General features: G+C 42.8%; 1 protein-coding gene across 1 annotated transcript in view; it reads left to right on the top strand.

Annotated features, from left to right (window-relative positions):
* Nucleotides 1-20,991, top strand: part of LOC310648908 (sodium channel protein type 5 subunit alpha-like) — a gene marked incomplete at its 3' end in the record, with an annotated part of 422,981 nt that overhangs the window by 344,496 nt on the left and 57,494 nt on the right. Inside the window, 2 exon segments of the mRNA XM_083377037.1 lie at nt 8,010-8,164; nt 9,817-9,990. Coding sequence (XP_083233163.1) covers nt 8,010-8,164; nt 9,817-9,990 — 329 coding nt within the window.

Here is a 20,991-nt window from a genome sequence, read left to right as displayed (position 1 = left end):
CCAGTCATAAAGCGGCCTAGGCCAGGGGTAGGCAGCCTTGGCTCTTTTATGACTGGTGGACTTCAACTCCCAGAATTCTTGAGCCAGCATGGCTCAGCATGGAAATCTCTCAATTTCTCCTCAGCATGGCTCGCTCAGGAATTCTGGGAGTTGAAGTCCACGAGTCATAAAAGGGCCAAGGTTGCCTACCCCTGCTCTAGTCATTGCCAACTATAGGGAATGGTACTCATCTTAGTTTCAAGGCCATTGAATCAGTGCTGTCCAAAAACATTTCCCTGGCCATGTGGCCAGCATGACATATGGAGCACTATACATGAACACCAACTGGTACTAACTGGCAGTAAAAATTCTAGATGAAACTTTTTAATTTCACAATACATAGATAGACTTAACCATAATTTCAGCTAGGAAACTGAGCATCCTAGACCAAGCCAAATCCAAAAACAGCATAGTATTCCTGGAAACTGGCATTCAAACAAATGAGCCATCAACAGGCACACCGTGGTAGACAACATCTACATACCATTCAAGAGAGATAAAAAAAGATAAAAAGGTAACAAAAAAGATCAAAACTCCTCCTCACCAGCAATCAACACCCAGATAAGCAGAGATAGATGAGAGAGAGAGAGAGAGAGAGAGAGAGAGAGAGAGAGAGAGAGAGAGAGAGAGAGAGAGAGAGAGAGAGAATTTGGATACTGCTATCCTTTTTTCAAAGGGAGACGGTGGCTCAGTGGGTTAGGATGCTGAGCTTGTCAATGCAGATGGTCAGCAGTTTGGCGGGCGAATCCCGAGTGCCGCGTAACAGAGTGAGCGCCTGTTACTCGTCCCAGCTTCTGCCAACCTAGCAGTTCGAAAGCACGTAAAAATGCAAGTAGAAAAATAGGGACCACTACGGTGGGAAGGTAACAGCGTTCCGTGCGCGTCTAGTCATGCCAGCCACATGACCATGGAGACGTCCTTGGACAAGCGCTGGCTCTTCGGCTTTGAAACGGAAATGAGCACCGCCCCCTAGAGTCGGAAACGACTAGCACGCATGTGCAGGGGAACCTTTACTTTTTTATCCTTTTTTCAAGAGCTCAAGATTGCATATGTAGCATTCTGTCCACCAGTTTCCCCCAACAGTAGCATAACTATGAAATATATCAGGATGAATGAGATAATAGCTGGCTCAAAGTTACTCCCTTAGCTTCCATGACTGAGGGATGTCTTGAACCCAGGTCTCCCAGATCCTGTCCAATATCTTAACCACTGTCACCAGTGGGGCCAGTCTGAGATTACTTTGAATCAATCTTTTGCTTGCTTCTTACCAGATTCAGTACAGGGGTTCACCAAGGAATCTTTTTACTCAAAGGGATTGTATGGGTTGCTATCCTGGGCAGCTGGGACTTCTTAGTTGAGGCACCCCAATTTGATAATATTTTTTTTATTTATTTATTTTAATTCCATTTATATCCCGCCCTTCTCCGAAGACTCAGGGCGGCTTACAAGCTTAGCAATAGCCTTCATTCTATGCATATGCCTGCTTATTAGGGCTTTCACACCCCTCCCAAGCGGCATTATTACAAAGTCAGCTTATTGCCCCCAACAATCTGGGTCCTCATTTTACCTACCTCGGAAGGATGGAAGGCTGAGTCAACCTTGAGCCTGGTGGGACTCGAACCTGCGCTAATTGCAGGCAGCTGGTGTTACTTAAGGAGGCATTAGCCCACTGCTCCACTAAGGCTCAGTAATATATATATATATATACACACCCAGTATATTGGGGACAGGTTCACTAAGTCTGTATTTTCTAGATGAAGACCATTCCCTTGTCTTTCACTTTAAATACAGCCTAGCAGTGAATTTAACCCTCTTTCCTCACCATGCTTTCTTTCTTTAATTTTTATTATCGAACTTGTTTAATTCTCCCAGCAGGATTGCTTGCAGAAAAATGGAGACGTTATTTAGACAATAAAGCCCATGTTTCACCACCAATTCCTCTCCTCCCAGCCTGGTGATCTACAGCCATTTTCTGTAACCTTTATCTGATTGCATAAAATGCTATGACAATTTTTTTTTTAAGATTAAAGCATTCCAGGTTTGGGGGAAGCCCACTTCTACTTGCCAATAAAATGCAAGATGAGACGAGAGAAAAATACTCTTAATTCTCCTTCTAATATACGCAATTACTCAAAAGGCATGAAGTTCCACTGCGGCTGATTGTTCCCTGGGGAGCCATGAGTGGAAGCAGGAAACAGGGGAATCAAGATAGGGACTGAGATGTGATGAGCTGTCAGAAAGCTGCAAGCATACACATCCCCAAGGATTATTTAACTTGGGAACAAGCCTGCTCCGAGGGGATTACTTGGAGATAACTGCCAGAGATAGGATGTGAAAAATGATAGAAGGAGATAACAGAAGCCCCACAAGACAGGAAGAGGCCCTAAGGACACAGACATTTGCTTTGTGGTTTTGCTTCCACGCAGCAGCCGAACATTAATGTACTCGATGGGAAATGGCAAAAGAGAGGTAGTCCTCGAGTTATGACCATGATTGAACCCAAAATTTATGTTACTAAGTGAGGGATTTGTTAAGTTGCCCCCCTTTTAAGACTTTTCTTGTCACAGCTGTTAAATGAATCACAGCAGGTGATAGTTTAGTAGCCCAGTTATTAAGTAAATCTGTCTTCCCCATTGACTTTGCTTGTCAGCAGGCTGCAAAGGGGGAAATCACATGACCTTAGGACAAAGCAACGGTCATAAGTGTGAACCAGTTGCCAAGCATCTGAATTTTGATGCAACAAGGGTCGTAACTGTGAAAAATGGTCATGAGTCACTTTTTTCACTTCTGTTAAAATTTAGAATGGTCACTCAATGAACTGTTGTAAGTCAAGGACTACCTGTATAACAGAAGTGAGTGTTTGGCTGTATACATCTGTCAGCCTTTTAGGGTAAATCAAAGTCATGCAGGCCAATATTTTTATTATAAAGATACTTTAACAGAATCTTGCAAGTCTGAATGTACTTCCTTCCTCCCTCCTTTTACCTTTCTGAGAACGAAGGAGAATCTTATTTTATTTATTTTTATTTTATTTTATTTAGATTTATATACCGCCCTTTCCCGAAGGACTCAGGGTGGTTTACAGGGCATTTAAAAAACAGTCAATACAAACGTTAAAACAAATTAAAAGAGATTAAATAGAAACCTGAGAAAATTAAAACCCAGTTAAAATTAAAATTAAAAATATTCTCAGCCTGGGCCAGAGAGCTCAAAGAGCCAGGTCTTCAGGTCCCGGAGGAATGAACGGAGGTCAGGGGCAGTCCTAAGCTCCGCAGGCAGCTGGTTCCACAGGGCAGGCGCACCCACTGAGAAGGCCCTACCCCTGGGTGTCGTCCACCGGCAATCTCTTACCGGTGGCACCCTGAGGAGACCCTCCCTGTGGGAGCGCACTGGACGAAGGGAACTTGATGCTGGCAGCAGGTGTTCCCTCAAATATCCTGGACCCTCGCCATTTAGGGCTTTATAGGTCATCACCAGCACCTTTAATCTCACCGGAAGGGCAACTGGAAGCCAATGCAGCTCGCGGAGTAGAGGTGTTACATGGGAGTATTGGGAGACCCCCATCATGACTCGTGCGGCCGCATTCTGCACCAGTTGAAGCCTCCGGGTGGTCCTCAAGGGCAGCCCCATGTACAGAGCGTTGCAGTAGTCTAAACGGGAGGTCACGAGCACATGAGTGACTGTGCGTAGGGCATCTCGGTCCAGGTAGGGTCGCAACTGGCGTGACCCTTGTGTAAATCATTTTCTCTGGTTGTAGTTCTGCCCTGGATTCAAGTTTCTTTTATCCAACATTAACTCTGTAGTAGCCCATCCTCCTTTTCTCAAGGCCATTCCTTGTGTCCGCTACAACTCTTGGAGAGTGTCTTTCCAAACGCTTCTCTTCAAAATCCATATTCATATAGCAATAGCACCTAGACTCATATACCGCCTCACAGTGCTTTACAGCCCTCTCTAAGCGGTTTACAGAGTCAGGATATTGCCCCCCCAACAATCCGGGTCCTCATTTTACCATCCTCGGAGGGATGGAAGGCGGAGTCAACCTTGATCTTATCAGGATCGAATAACCACTGCACCACCACAGCTCAGGAAACGAAAGGAAATTAAAGGAAATTTACTAAATTACCTCATCAGTCTTTTCGGTCGGTCATCTCTGGAGCTCTGGAGCGGGTCGTGGGAATGCCAATTCCCACGACGATAGGGAATGGCTGCAGGTGTAAGATCAGAGGGCCGTATCGACCTCCGGGAGGGCCTCTCCGCTATCTCCAAGCGGTGAGGCGCTCCGACCCTCTGCCTTCGACCCAAGGCTCTGGGAGCGGGGATGTGCAGCCACCTGAGCTCCGACTGGTGTACCTAAATGCCAGGTCCGTTGCTAATAAGGCTCCCCTCGTCCGGGATTTAGTCGAGGGTGAGCAAGCAGACCTGGCTTGCATTACGGAAACCTGGTTGGGCCCAGAGGGTGGTATCCCCCTGGTGGATCTCTGCCCACCAGGCTTCCGGGTGCTACACCGGCCTCCGACTCAGGGTAGGGGTGGGGGAGTGGCTGTAGTTATGAGGGAGACCTTATGTCCGCAGGAGGCCACCGTTCCTCAGATAGTCGGGTGTGAATCTCTCTTATTGAGGTTTGGTCCTAGGGCGCAGTTGGGCTTGCTGCTCGCGTACCTTTCGCCTAGTCGCGTAGCAGCAGCCCTGCCTGAGCTTCTCGATATCCTCTCAGGGCTGGTGATTGAGTTTCCTAAACTAATGGTTTTGGGAGACTTCAATCTACCATCCCTGGGAGGAGTATCTGAGTTAGCTCGGGAGTTCATGGCTTCCATGACGGCCATGGACCTGACGCAGGTAATTCATGGACCAACCCATGAGGGAGGCCACACCCTTGACTTGGTTTTCTTATCTGGTCGGTGGTTAGATGATCTTGGTGGGGGCTCCCCAATTGTTATGCCCCTGTCATGGACCGATCATCATCTCCTGCGGCTGGTCTTCCGTTTTGCCACCCCCCACCGTGGGGTTGTTGAGCCAACTAGATGGTTCTGCCCCAGGCGCTTAATGGACCCTGAGAGGTTTCAGGCAGCGCTGGGGGCCCCACCTGCCTCCCCAGCTCACAGCTCGGTGGATGCCTTAGTGGAGGCCTGGGAAAGGACAGCCACGGAGGCACTTGACCGAGTTGTACCCTTGCGGCCCCTGACCCGGCGCAGATCCCAATGGGCTCCATGGTTTTCCGCGGAGCTCCGGGAGATGAAGCGTCGGAGACGGGGCCTAGAGAGCGTCTGGAGGTCCACCCGATCTGCGACTAAGAACCCATATTAGGTCTTATCTCGCTGCAATGAGGGTAGCGAGATCTAACTATTTCGCTGCCCTCATCGCGTCCGCAGATAATCGCCCGGCCGCCCTGTTTAGGGTGACCCGCTCCCTCCTCAACCAGGAGGTCAGTGAGGATCCCTTGCAGGGGCGTGCCGAGGAATTTAGTCAACATCTGTCGGAATTTTATATTGTATTGTTTTTAAATTCTGCCCTGTAAACCGCCCTGAGTCCTTCGGGAATAGGGCAGTATATAAACCGAATTAATAAATAATAAATAAATTTGTGCCATTAGATTACTCAATAGCTTCAAGAATTTCAAGGCATCTTTCCATAGGCAATGATCCTTTCATAGGAGACAGTATGGGCTTTCCTGGTCTGCCTTAGATGACTCTTTTCAAAAAATGATGGTGGGACATTTGATGTGTTCTTAAATAAATTATGGATTCCATAGAACTTTTCTTCCCCGTGTTGTTACCTGAAATCACTGGAAGAAATCACCTGGAATCTCATATCACCAACATGCAGGTGACATTCGGCAGTTTTTTCTTTCCATGTTATTCCATATGCACATTCAGATACACACACACAATATGCCATTGTCCCATGGCAGATTTTACTGTGATGTCATTTAAGGTTGTGGTTTTTTTTCCCCCTGCTATGAAATAGTTGTGCTTTAAGGGAAAGGATTGTAAGGAGGAACAAAAGATAAAAAGAAGAATCTGTGAGAAAATGACATGCATTATTTTTAAACTGCATTAAAAGGCTTGCTTTTATTCCCAGAATGATTGCCCATCGCCATGGTGTGGAGCAAAGTTATATCTGTTACCAATGAATCGTAAGAAATATTTGTAAGCAAACTTGAGCTAGGAACACTGGAGCCCAGTAAGGCATTAGTTCTCATCAGCAATCTTCAGAGGGCAGGATACAGTTGATTTAGCTGAAGGATGCACAGCCTGTCAGCCACATCGCCCAATTTCAATCTTGCTTTGCTCAGTGCAAAACCAGGTGCCAAACAAAACATACCTCTGATATCTATGCTTCAGTCCCATACATGCCTGTCATCCTACTCCACTTTGGGAATAAGCATTGTCCAGACCGAAGAAAAGGAATAAGAAGTAATAAACCGAAGAAATTAAGGCATGTAGTTAAAAAAGAAAGGGATGTATACAGGTAGTCCTCGACTTAAAACAGCTCTTTTAGTGACTGTTCAAAGTTGCAATGGCACTAGGGGGGGGAAACACAATGGAGTTGGACAAAACCTAGCAGATCTTCTTTTTCAAGCAGATAAAATGTCCATTTTTTTCACACTTACAATCATTGCAGTATCCCCATGGTCATGATCAAAATTTGGATGCTTGGCAAATGGTTCACGTTTATGGCGTTTTCAAGGTCCTGGAGTCATCTGATCCTTTTGTGACCTTCTGATAAGCAATGTCAATAGGGAAGCCAGATTCACCTAATAAACCATATTACTAATTTAACAACTCTGGCAAGAGAGGTCATAAAATGGGGCAAAATTCACTTAACAAATGTCTTGCTTAGCAACAGAAATTTTGGGGCTCTGTTGTGGTCGTAAGCCGAGGACTACCTGTACAGTTCTTGGGGCCCCTAAACTGGTTCCCGTAACACCCTTGTTGCATGAGCTACATTGGTTTCTGGTTTGCTTTTGGGTTGGGCTCAAGGTGTTGGTTCTTATCTTTAAAGTCCTTCATGGCATGGTTCCATGGTATCTGAGGAACATCTCACCCCAATGGGATTGGCCCACTCCACCTGTGTTGGCAGAAGGGGCATGCTGCGGGCCCCATCGGCCAAGGAATTTTGGCTGATAGAGTCCAAGAGAAGAGCCTTTTCTGCTGAGGCCCCCATCCTTAGGATCATTTGTGCCCTGAAGACCTGGCTCTGCCAACTGGCATGGGGCCCCAATAGGAGCATGCCATTCTGGAGGCTAATGGACTAAAATAAGGCCCCATCTCCTTCTCCCCCATGCAATTTGCTGTCTTCTTTCCCATTCCAAAAAATGTTCCTTCTTTTTAGCGTTACTGTTTATTGTTTTAATCTTTTCATTTCATATTGTTTTTATTTATTGCAAGCTGCCTATATTCACCTCTAAGAGAGATGGGTGGCATATAGGTTTAATAAATAAATAAAGCTAAATCTGGTTTACACTGACCTACTTTACTACAAGTAGGCCTCGACTTACAACAGTTTGTTTAGTCACCGTTCAAAATTACAATGGCGCTGAAAAAAAGTGACTTATGAACGTTTTTCATACTTACAACCGTTGCGGCATCCCCATGGTCTCATTATCAAAACTCAGATACTTGGAAACTGGCTTGTATTTATGACAGTTGCAGTGTCCCAGAGTCACGTGATCACCTCTTGCGACCTTCCGACAAGCGAAGTCAATGGGAAAGCCAGATTCACTTTACGACTGCATCACTAACTTAACAACCACACTGATTCATTTAACAACGGTGGCAAGAAAGGATGTAAAATGGAGCAAAACTCACTTAACAAATTTCTCACTTAACAACAGAAATGTTGGGCTCACTTTTGGTTGTATGTCAAGGACCAGCTCTATTGCAAACCAATAGAGTGTAGCCATCAGAGGGATTCCTATACTAATTTTCAATATTAAAATGATTCTTCTGGCTTTTTGTCTTTTTTTTTAGTTTGTGTCCATATTCTCCCATGCTGTTCAGTGGATATCACAAAATTCCCTGGCAAAATTTGGTGGCGGCTGAGGAAGACTTGCTATCAAATTGTTGAACACAGTTGGTTTGAGACGTTCATCATTTTCATGATTCTTCTCAGCAGTGGAGCTCTGGTAAATATAAAACCTATAATTTCCACTTCTTATTTTTTTTAAAAAATAGATGTGATTTGTGTTATCACCTCAGTATGTGGTTCCTTTTGGATATGATGGGAAACACCCTCTATTGCTGTTTTGGAAGAAAGATTCAAGGTTCATAATTGTCTTTTGTTAGCATAAAGCAGACATGTCAAACACAAGGCCCGGTGGCCGGATGCGGCCTGCGAAATGGTTTCATGTGGCCCGCGAACCCATCCTGGAAACAGTGAGGGAGCGGCCCCCACTGCCTTGGCCCTGGCCCAGAGACCCTCAGATCTGTCCCACTCCTGCCCAGGCCCCCATAGGCACCCTTGATGACAACGATGTAGAGCTGGCCACGCCCACCCAGTAGGCCATACGCACTCTAGCCACACCCACCCAGTAGGCCATATGCACTCTAGCCACGCCCACCCAGTAGGCCACGCCCACCCAGGCCACACCCACCCAGCCCCCTGAGGGCAACCGCAATGCTGATGCGGCCCTCAATGAAATTGAGTTTGACACCCCTGGCATAAAGGGATGAACACTAGATTTTAGGAAATCCTTGATTTGATGATGAGTTGTTAATTAGAGGCCCTGAATTCTGTACCTTAGTTGGAGAATTTCAGGCATCTCAGTTTAGATCAGAGGTGTTCAACCTTGGCAACTTTAAGACTTGTGGACTTCAACTCCCAGAATGCCTGCCAAGAATGGACACCCATGGTTTAGATGATCAGTACATGTAGGTAAGTAGGATCTCTGGCTAAGACAATAGAAAACAGTTGCTGATCAAAGTCCCCGCTCTTTTCACCGGGACTTAAAAACCTGGTTGTTCGAATTGTCTGGCCTGGACTGAGGGATTTTAAATTTTAAAGTATTTAATTAAATTATATTAAATTAATTTTAAAAATTTTAATTTTATTGTTATTAGGAATTGTGGGCCTGTACTAATTTAATTCCATTTTATTCTTTTTTGTACTGTTTTAATTGCCCTGTGAACCACCCTGAGTCCTTCGTGAATAGGGCGGTATATAAATTCAACTAATAAATAAATAAATAAAAAATAAAAACATGCAACGCTGGTGCTGGAAACTGATCTACTGTTTGAGCAAGGAGTTGGACTAGAAGACCTCCAAGATCCCTTCCAACTGTAGAAAGAATGCAGATAAGAGCAACAAAGATGATTAGGGGACTGAAGGATAAAACATGAGGAACTTTATAGGAATTGGGTTTGTCTAGTTTAATGAAAAGAAGGACTAGGGGTGACATGATAGCAGTGTTCCAATATCTCAGGGGCTGCCCCAAAGAAGAGGGGGTCGAGCTATTCTCCAAAGCTCCCGAAGGCAGGACAAGAAGCAAATGATGGAAAGTAATCAAGGAGAGATGCAACCTAAAACTAAGGAGAAATTTCCTGAAAGTGAGAACAATTAATCAGGCTTGCCTCCAGAAGCTGTGGGTGTTGCAATCCTGGTGGTTTTTAAGAAGAGATTGGACAACCATTTGTCTGAAGTGGTATAGGTTTTCCTGCTTGAGCAGGGGGTTGGACTAGATGACCTCCAAGGTTCCTTGCAATTGGGTGAATCCGTTATTCTTTTCAAAAAGAATATCTGCAATGGGAAATGCTTTAATATGCCATTTTGTTCCCCCAGGCCTTTGAAGACATCTACTTGGATGAAAGGAAGAACATCAAAACCATGCTGGAATATGCAGATAAAATCTTCACCTACATCTTTGTTTTGGAAATGCTTCTCAAATGGGTGGCCTATGGCTTTAAGAAGTACTTCACCAATGCTTGGTGCTGGCTTGATTTCCTCATTGTGGATGTAAGTAGTGCATTACTTCTCCAGATGGGCATTGTGCAGCAAATGTGGTTGTGGGCAAAGATCGCTAGCTGAATGGGACTTAATCTTCCTTAGGGTGATGTAAAATGAACCCCTGACATTCGGTGTTTGCAAATTCCATGTAAGATAACATCTAAGGGAATTTGCCTTTTCACTCTGGAATTAAATATCTGGATGCAAATATAGATCTGAGTGATCTCGTGGTTCAGTAATTAGGAATGAAAAATCACGATGGTTTGCAATTGCAGTCCCTTCCTTAAGTGGTTCTGAAGAAAAGTGTAAGTTCATTTCCTCTCTTGTGCCTTTTTTTTTTTGTTTTTTCCCCCTCTTTAGTAAGATTTATCAAGAAGAAAGGGTTAGGGTTACAAGAATTCCAGCAACTGAACTGAACTTTGAGAGTTGAAAGTACCACATATATGGAGAGTTTCCAGAGTCTTTCTTACACTCTTTCTGTCAGGCAGGTCTTTTCACCACTTAACAAGGAAGCTTATAATTGGGCATAATTAGAATGGTAGGAAACCAAATTTTGTACTATATTGGCAAAACAAAATTGCCATAGCTGTAGTAATTGCAATTGTATCCCCTAATTAGAAAAAGCTTAACTCCCCAATAACGTAGTCCTTCATTTCTATCTCCACAGTCTTTTCTCAGCGCACGGATAGTCCTCAGCTTACAGCCATAACGGGGACCAAAATTTCTGTTGCTAAACGAAACGGTTATTAAGTGACTTGTGCCCAATTTTACAACCCTCTTTTGGCCATGGTTATTAAGTGAATCGCTGCAGTTAAGTGAATCATGTGATTGTTAAGCGAATGCTGCTTCCCCCACTGACTTGGCTCGTCAGAAGCCAGATGGGAAGGTCACAGAATGCTACCACTGCAATTACATGTGGATTGCCAAGCATCTGAATTTTGACCGTAGGGCCTTTGATCAAGGGGTCGTAAGTACGAGGACTGATCATAAGTCCCTTTTTTCAATTCCATTGTAACTTCAAATGGTCACTAAATCAATGGTTGTAAGTCAAGGGCTATCAGTGCCTGATTTCTAAGACAAATCTTTCTAAAGTTATTTCTTGCAAAGCAGCGTAGAGTATCTCCCAGAGTGCCTGGAAGTCCCTAGTTGGAAAATGACCTTTGTTGACCTTTGCAACAAATTCAGGCCTCAAGAAATGCTGAATTCTTCTTTCTGAAAGCTCTGCTCAAGCCTTAAGAATTTACCTGGTCAGAAGATTTCCATTTAGAAAGGGATTAACAGTGGCATAAAGGGTGGTCCTAAAAGAAGGTCAATGTTCAGATTTAAGATAACAAATTTAGACATGTTGTCAGGAAATACCTTCATCCTTACTATACTTCTAACACACTGGAAGCTTCTCAGGTTGGCTGGGAACAAAACAGATTCTTTAGCAGTAGAAGAAAGTTTCAGATTGGTTGGTTTTTGTTGAAGATAGAAAAAGAATGAGAAGCTTGCTTTTTTAAATCTTACTTACTTACTTACTCACTTATCTATCTATCTATCTATATCTATCTATCTATCTATCATATGTCTGTCTATGTGCTAGATTATTATGACCTTTTTCATGTCAGTCATTAAGCGAACACAGTGGTCATTAAGTGAGTGTATAGGCCTTTCATTTGTAGAAAATAATAATAATAATAAACCTTTATTGTCGAAGTACAACATGTGTACATTTTAGATTAGCTGAGCCTCCCCCCGTGCTCCCTCCCCCCAACACACAGTGACAACAAACCCTCCATCCCACCACACCATGTGAACCAACAACACCACACACCGGCCTCCCAAGTCAATTCTGCATAAGATTATGTCCCATTTAAAAGCCTAACAGCCCACAGATAAAAGCTATTTTTCAGCCTGTTGGTACGGCTGGCTATACTCCTATATCTCCTGTCGGATGGTAGGAAAGTAAAGAGATACCGTCCAGGGTGTGAGTCATCCCTGAGAATCTTCCTCACTCTTCCAAGGCAGCGGGCCCTGGCGATGTCATCCAGTGGTGTCAGGGGACAGCCCACAATGTCTTGTGCTGTGCTCACTACCCTCTGTAATACTTTCCTGTCCGCGGCTGTCAGACCGGCATACCAAACCACAATACCATACGAGAGGACGCTCTCTGTAGTAGACCGGTAAAAGAGGGTCATTAGCTGTTGTTCTACCCTGTTCTTCCGCAAGACCCTGAGAAAGTGAAGCCTCTGTTGGGCCTTTCTGGCCACCTGGGTTGTGTTAACTTTCCAGGTCAGATCTTCACAGAATCAGAAGTAAACGGCAGTTTCTGACAAAAATATTGTAAATTTTTATTTTTATTTTTATTTTAATTCCATTTATATCCCGCCCTTCTCTGAAGACTCAGGGTGGCTTTACAAACTTAGCAGTAGCCTTCATTCTATGTATATGCCTGCTTATTAGGGCTTTCACACACACACCCAAGCGGCATTATTACAAAGTCAGCTTAATTGCCCCCAACAATCTGGGTCCTCATTTTACCTACCTCGGAAGGATGGAAGGTTGAGTCAACCTTGAGCCTGGTGGGACTCGAACCTGCACTAATTGCAGGCAGCTGGTGTTACTTAAGGAGGCATTAGCCCACTGCTCCACCAAGGCTCTTGGTCATATGATCACAGGGAGGGGTTGGCGGCCATTGGAACATTGCACCCAGGTCATAAGTAAGGAGTTACCTCAGAGAATTCTGTCTTCCTAAGTAAATATCCATATCTCTGGGCATTTTTTGCAAGTGTGCAGGTTTTTAATCACCTCTATTTTTGCCAGTTTCATTACAACTACTGCCTTCCATCCTGGCTTCTGCATCCTTCTTTTCCTCAAATTCAGAAAGAAAGGAAAAAAAAGAAAGAAAAGAAAGAGAAATTAGTTGTACAATATGCTCGTGTGAAAAAGAATTTGAACTTTAGGGTTTTCTATATCAGGACATAGTAAAAAGCATCTACTGTAGTCCCTAGTAATTCTTAAAAAGTAGGTAAATAAAACCTCAGATGAACAATTACACCATGTCATCATTTATAAACACCTTGGCTATTTCACAATTTAATAAACTCTACCTTCTGACAATTTCACTTCTTTTCTCCTCTTGTTTGAAAATATTTTAATTTTTTAATTTATCCGTCATATTTTTTGTTTTTTGTTTTTTTAAAAAGTAATTCTGAAAGCAAATTGCTCATCAAATTAAATAGTAGTAAGTAGGAAACAAATGCAGGTGGGGGGAAAAAGTCTGTCATTCATGAAGTATTTCTGCTGAGCATTGTTAAGGATTTGGGTGTCTAGTGTAGTCTTCATTTATTTATTTTATTTATTTATTTTAATTCCATTTATATCCCGCCCTTCTCCGAAGACTCAGGGCGGCTTACAAGCTTAGCAGTAGCCTTCATTCTATGTATATGCCTGCTTGTTAGGGCTTTCACACACACCCCAAGCGGCATTATTACAAAGTCAGCTTATTGCCCCCAACAATCTGGGTCCTCATTTTACCGACCTCGGAAGGATGGAAGGCTGAGTCAACCTTGAGCCTGGTGGGACTCGAACCTGCACTAATTGCAGGCAGCTGGTGTTCCTTAAGGAGGCATTAGCCCACTGCTCCACCAAGGCTCTTATAAAAACCTGAAAAATAATTTTGTCCTCTTCTTGGATGCTGTAGAGCAGAGGATATATGATTTCCCCAATTTGATCAGTTCTTAAGAAAATGAATAGCCAGAGGAAAAAGGACGTACAGGTCACACTCATGTCACCAGAGCATTGCCAAACCATCTTTGCTGCTCTTCCATCAACAATAGAAATGCTCATAACACTACCAGCAATGCCTCTGGGAATATTTTGCACATGAAAGACTTGGGCCAACACCTATTTTTAGAGAGGAGGAGAATTCTGTGCATTGGGTAGTGCCACTGTTTTAAAAACAGAGCTTTTAGAATAACTGCTACTGTTGGAGAAGAGCAAGCAGAGCTGGGGGAGGGGGCAGAATTAAACAGGTCATAAGTTTAGAATATAGGGACGTGATGGCTCAGTGAGTTAGGATGCTGAGCTTGTTGATCAGAAGGTTGGCAGTTTGGCGGGTCGAATCCCGAGTGCCGCATAGCAGAGTGAGCGCCTGTTACTCGTCCCAGCTTCTGCCAACCTAGCAGTTTGAAAGCACGTAAACACACAAGTAGAAAAATAGGGACCGCTCCGGTGGGAAGGTAACAGCGTTCTGTATGCCTTTGGCATCTAGTCATGCCAGCCACATGACCATGGAGACGTCCTCGGACAAGCGCTGGCTCTTCGGCTTTGAAACGGAGATGAGCACCAGCCTCTAGAATTGGAAACAACTAGCACGCATGTGCGGGGGAACATTTACCTTTACCTTTAAGTTTAGAATCCATATGTTGCCACAAGCAATCTAAAACCAGCCCTCCCCCGAATCCTATTGACTCTTATCTAGTGCCAGCTTAGAGCTAACAATGAGTTGACTAGATTCTTGCTCTAAGTTTGAACAATATATCTTCTGAACTTCTCAACATATGGTCCTCATTTTTTGCATCTGACATTAATCTACTTAGCACTAAAGGGATGTTACATAAGGGTCAAAGGAATTCAAGGGGAGCTGGACTTGGATCATTTGTGGCAACTTAAGGACTCTAAGCTGATGACACATTTACTACCACCCTCCAGCCATACCTGCTCTTCTCCTGCAGCTACAGACCAGCCATTTACAACAGTGTGGTTCATTGGAGCTGCTTGTTGCAGAACAGCAGGGCTAAGGTAGGATTCATTCCAGTTATACAGATGTGTAATCCTTACTCAGAGTGATGATCCAACCTCATTTTGGAAATGTCTTCAACCTATTGTGGTCAACCTGTGACCACAATTGAGCCCAAAATTTATGTTGCTAAATGAGAAATTTGTTAAGTGAGTTTTGCCCCATTTTATGACCTTTCTTGCCACAGTTGTTAAGTGAATCACTGCAGTTCTTAAATTAGTAAAATGAATCTGTGAATCTGGTTTCCCCATTGACTTTGCTTCTCAGAAGGTCGCAAAAGGGGAACACATGACTAGGATGCTGCCACCGTCATAAATGTGAGTTAGTTGTCAAGCATCCGAGTGTAAATCACGTGACCATGGGGATGCTGCAGTGGTCATAAGTGTGAAAAACAGTCATAAGTCACTTTTTTCAGTGCCGGTGTAACTTTGAATGGTTACTAAATGAACTATTGTAATTTGAGGACTACCTGTAGTTCTTTTTTTCCTAGGGAGGCATCAATCTCATCTATACAGCCCTTAAGCATTTGCAAAGTTGGATGGACTCTGGCATCTGTCAGTCATACTGCCATGAACATAAGAACCCAAAGAATTTTTGTAGGCCCAGATAACGCACAGTCAACAACTCTAATTTAAGCCCATAAACATGTGCCCTTGGCATTCTTGAGGTTGTCTTCTTTAAAAATCTTCTTTTGTTTGCAAGTTAAATTTATCCACCATCAGTAATGCCTTTTTTGCTTCCTTTTCATGTTTGGGATTATAAGGAATAACAAACCCAGGCAGCAAGTAAGAACACACTTCCTGATTTTTTTTATCATCCTTCTCAACCAAAAACTTATTTCCTTTATGACCTGCACATGAGTGCTCAGGGAAGATAAATCTTTTATTTACGCTTGTATTTTTATCCATTTCTTCAGCCAAACAAAGCTCTGAGGGTCTTCATAATCATAACCCTAATCTTGATTTAAAATCAATACGATCTGCTTCTTTCAAGCATGCTTTTTCAAAGTCATGGCATAAAAAAAAAGACTTTGGGAAGCAAATCCATTTTTTTTATTTTGGGGGATTTAAGTGAGATAAAAAGATTGTGGTTTTCCTCTCTTTCTGATATCTTCAAGAAAAAGGAGATAAATGAAGAATGGAGGTGGATCACTTACCATTTCTACTAAGTTATTTTTCGTAGTTGATGAAAGGACCATCATGAAGACAAAGGCTATCTTTTTTCCCTCAGAAATTACTTCTATTCATCTCAGTTCAGAAATAACTCTGCTGCTGCCATATTGTCATGGAGTGATCCAGCAGCAAAGACTACTAAAAAAAAAGTAGTTAATTGTTTTATCCCAAGCTTCAACCTGAAGCAGTTGTAAACTCAGCCCAGACTTGGTTCAGAGAGATTAATGTGTCACATAAAAAGTTGGTCAAAATGAAAAGTAGAAATTGAATGGGGCTTTGGGCAGAGCAGGAATTGGAGACATTTTAGAACCAGTGGGCATATTAGAAATGTGCGGGCATTCTTACAAAATGGCTGCCACATGGGATAAGTGTTTCTTATGAGGCATAATCAGTTATAAAACACTGATTTATTTATTTCTATCCAGCCTTTATTACTTTTACAAATAACTCAAGGTGGCAATTTTATCTAACCATCCTTCTTCCTTCTATTTTCCCCACAACAACAACCCTACAAAGTGGATTGTGCTCAGAAAGAGAGATTGGCTCAAGGTCACCTGGTTAGTTTTCAAGGCTAAGGTGGAACTAGAATTCACAGCCTCCTGATGATTGACCCAAAGGCAGCTATCTAACTTTCATGGCTAATTCAGGACTGGAACTCACTGTCTCCGGGTGATTAGTCCAAGGTCATCCAGCTGGCATTCATAACTAAGTTGGGACTAGAACTCGCTGTCTCCCACTTTCTAGCCTGGTGCCCTAACCACTAAGCCAAAGGGGTTCTCTGACTACTAAAATGTTACCTACATCTTCTTCTGCAGGATGTTCCCTATTCTACCAAGTTAGGCAGCTGTTGAGTATTTTTTATTTTCTAAGAAAGAATTTTGTGGCCCATATGGGAAATTTCTTCCCAATACCTTGGATTTCCACTGTCATTCAAGGCTGATCATACTGGACCAATTCCATTCAAAGTACAAAGTACAAATCTCCTCAATTCAATCAGTTGTGAAAGTCACCAAGTTACTCTGTGAAACTGGCCTAATTTTTCATCATCGTAGTTAGGTAAGGATAAGCAGTAAACAGTGCTGCCTTCCAGTTCTTGGAATAAAATATGGCTAAAAATAATCATAAATGAATATCAGACTCATTATGTTAAGAGGTAAGTGTTAAATAGCAGGTTCTTTGGCGCAGGAATGAAGATGCGGAACGGAGTACAGGGTAACATAGTTTTATTCGTGTAGAAACTGTACTGGGGAAATGGCTGCAAATAGCCGCAATATATAGTCTAGCCCCTAGGCGGCAGCCAATAGGTTTGAATCAACCATTGCCGCCTGGAGATAGCCAATTGCAGCACAGGAGACTTGTCTGGGTTGCTGGAGAGCCGTTAGCTGCTCCAGCAACCCACGTGGTATTCCTCACGAGCCCAGTACATAACAGTAAGCACAGCCTTTTATTACTTAGCACATTGCTAAGCACATTGTGCTTTAGATTGTAAGCCGCCCTGAGTCTTCAGAGAAGGGTCGGATATAAATGGGATTTTAAAAAAAGCTTATTTCATTAGTCTGCTTCTCAATGCCTTTTATGTGAAACTCAAGAGTAGGAATAGACAAATACTTTTTGTTAATTTCCCCCAATTTCTTTTTGAGGAAATTGGCAAATATTGGTCCTTGCTTGGTGAAAATAAAATAAAAGCAAGCCCTTTGTCCTTCTTTGTTGTTTTTGTTAGTTGCAAAGTGGTGTCTGACCCATTGCGACCCCATGGACAACGTTCCTCCAGGCCTTCCTGTCCTCTACCATCTTCTGGAGTCCATTTAGGCTCAGGCCTCCTGCTTCAGTGACTCCATCCAGCCACCTCCTTCTCTGTCGTCCCCTTCTTCTCTTGCCTTCAACCTTTCCCAGCATTAGGCTCTTCTCCAGTGAGTCCTTCCTTCTCATTAGGTGGCCAAAGTATTTAAGTTTTAGCTTCAGGATCTAGCCTTCTAAAGAGCAATCAGGGTTGATCTCCTCTAGGACTGACCGGTTTGATCGCCTTGCAGTCCAAGGGACTCGCAGGAGTCTTCTCCAGCACCATAGTTCAAAGGCCTCAATTCTTTGGCGCTCAGCCTTTCTTATGGTTTGTCCTTCTGTATTAGTCCAAATTGCAACTTTTCCCAATTTTGAAAACTTTGAAGTCACCTCTTCAATGGGTTTTTAAAGAAAACTTGGGGTGGGTAGAATCTGAATTCATTGACATACAAGTAGTCCTCAATTTTTAATTGGGTTTTAACTGGGGTTTTACATGTTGCAGGGACTTAGTTTAATCTTTTTTAAATTGGTCTTAATTTTTGTATTAATGTTTTAAAAATTATACCCTGTAAACCTCCCTGAGTCCTTCGGGAAGGGGCGGTATATAAATTCAATAAATTAAATTAAATTTACAATTGCAACTGGGACCACAATTTCTGTCGTTAAGCAAGGTGTTTGTAAAGTGAATCATGCCTAAACTTACAAACTTTTTTTGACCATGTTTTTTTAGCAAATAACCACAGTCACTAAATGAATCACTGAAATCATTAAGCTATTCTAGCTTTCCCCATTGACTTTGTTTATCAGAAGCTAACTGGGAAGGTCACAAATGGTGATTACGTGACCCTGGGATGCTGCTGCTATTGTAAATACATGCCAGTTGCCAAGCATCCATGTTACTATGGACACTATATCAGTTGCAAATCACTTTTTGCAGTGCCATTATGACATCAAATGGTCATTAATGAATGGTTGCAAGTCAAGGACTGCCTGTACACACACAGTTGGATACGCCACACTAAAAAAAAAATCCATTTTTTTCATAAATAAATTTTGAGAACCCTTTTGGCAGCATGCCAAACCTAATTGATCAGGTTTCTGTTTTGCTTCTACTTCTTTCGTTTGACTCGAGATTGTTGTTTCTTTTATGCTTATGAAAATTTTTTGCAAAGCTTCCTAAATTCATACCAATAAAAGGAACTTATGCAGATTCACAGCCATTCTTAGTCAGGGGAAGCCCATGTCAAGTATGCTTTGCTTCTGAAGGCAAAAGCAATTTAAAAGGGCAGCTAAAACCAATTTTCCTTTTAAATTAACCCCTGCAGCCTCCCCCCTTCCTTTGCCCCCCCCTTGCTTTAGCCCAATCAGATCGTTGATTCAGGTATGTAGAGACGGCCAAGACCGTTTCATCTCTGTGCATAACTGAAGCCAATTCTTCTTGTAAAGCTGGGCATCCGAGAAGCTACAGTAATCCTTCAAACAAAGTCTATTTTTGTCCAGGAGAGAATCCCTGAAGATGTGCTTTGATAATGGAGTCTAAAACATCACAGAATTTTGCCTCTCCTGCAAAAGGGAGGAATAACGGGAAAAAGCTATGTAAAAGAGTTGCATTATTGGTTGTGAAGGCACAGCCAAGACAGGAAGGGAAAATGACAACCAGCCACAGCATGCAGGACAAGACGAGATATCCCATTATTTCTGCTAATTGTTTAGGTAGAGGAGATTTAAGTCCATATTTGAATTCAGGAAATGCATTATCTCAATTTAAGAAAAGTTACTTTTGCTATGTAAATGAATATAGAAAAATTGTGGCCATCCTTAACAAAAAAAATGCATAGCTAGACCTTTTCATTACTAAGCAATGCAGCCATTAAGTGAGTTGTGCCAATTTTAGGAGGTTTTTTGCTGCAGCAAATCGCACTTATTAAGTGAATCACTGCAGTTGTTAAGTTAGTAACGTGGTTGTTAAGTGAATCTGGTTCCCCCATTGATTTTGCTTGTCAGAAAGTTGCAAAAGGTTATCACATGACCCCGGGACACTGCAACCGTCATAAATATGAGTCAGTTGCTAAGCGTCGAATTTTGATCACATGACCGTGAGGATGCTGCAACAGTCATAAGTGTGAAATGCAGTCATAAGTCTCTTTTTCCAGTGCCGTTGTAACTTCCAATGGTTACTAAACAAACTGTTGTAAGTCGAGGACTTACCTGTGGCTTTTTTAAAGGTAAAGGTAAAGGTTCCCCCGCACATGCGTGCTAGTCGTTTCCGACTCTAGGGGCTGGTGCTCATTTCCGTTTCAAAGCCGAAGAGCCAGCGCTTGTCCGAGGACGTCTCCATGGTCATGTGGCCGGCATGACTAGACGCCAAAGGCGCACGGAATGCTGTTACCTTCCCACCGGAGTGGTCCCTATTTTTCTACTTGCATTTTTATGTGCTTTCGAACTGCTAGGTTGGCAGAAGCTGGGACAAGTAACAGGCGCTCACTCTGTTACGCGGCACTCGGGATTCGACCTGCCAAACTGCCGACCTTCTGATCGACAAGCTCAGCGTCCTAACCCACTGAGCCACCGCGTCCCACCACTTTTTTAGTTTCATTTAATTACATAACAGGAACACAGCATATAAGAGATAAAGTACAGATATAACAAAAATTCTTCTGCACGCATCCCGTGATTATGATCACTGTTCCGCTGCAAGCTTGTGGTTTCTTTATCAAGGTTACCACAACTCTGGAGTCCTGCTTAAGGCCTGAATTTTATTTTTGTTATTTCAACATAAGAACCTTTAGACCAGTTGTCAGAGTTATCAGAATCCTGATCAACTCCATGTCCCTTTCTGGGTGTCTACTTCAGATTTGTAATACTTCAGCTTATTACAGAGGAAAGACCCAAATAAGAATTTCTAACACTTGCCTGTCATACAGATTTCAGAAAATTCCTACAAGAGGAGCCAAGAAAAAGAGGTGTAACCCTTGGCAGAGCATTTGATTAGCTACTAAGCAACTTCTTATTCAGGAACCTAGTTGAAAGCCAGCCGTCTGCCACATCATCTTCAAAATGAAGCTGCCATATGGAGTAAATATATTGATGGCGTGAAATGACTTTAATTGTTTTCTGAATATTCTTTCTCCAGTTGATTAGCAAGATGCAGTTTGTGTGGCCTGAGCAGTAATTGGGCAATCTACTATAATCACTTATTCTCAAAGAGCTCTAGCCAAATTCAAAGCAGGTCCCCCCCCCTTTTTTTTTTAATGCCATTCTTTTGTGGAGCTGTTT

This window comes from Vipera ursinii, assembly GCF_947247035.1.
Source record: "Vipera ursinii genome assembly, chromosome: Z".
Classification (NCBI taxonomy): domain Eukaryota; kingdom Metazoa; phylum Chordata; class Lepidosauria; order Squamata; family Viperidae; genus Vipera; species Vipera ursinii.
This window is presented reverse-complemented; position numbering and strand designations above follow the sequence as displayed.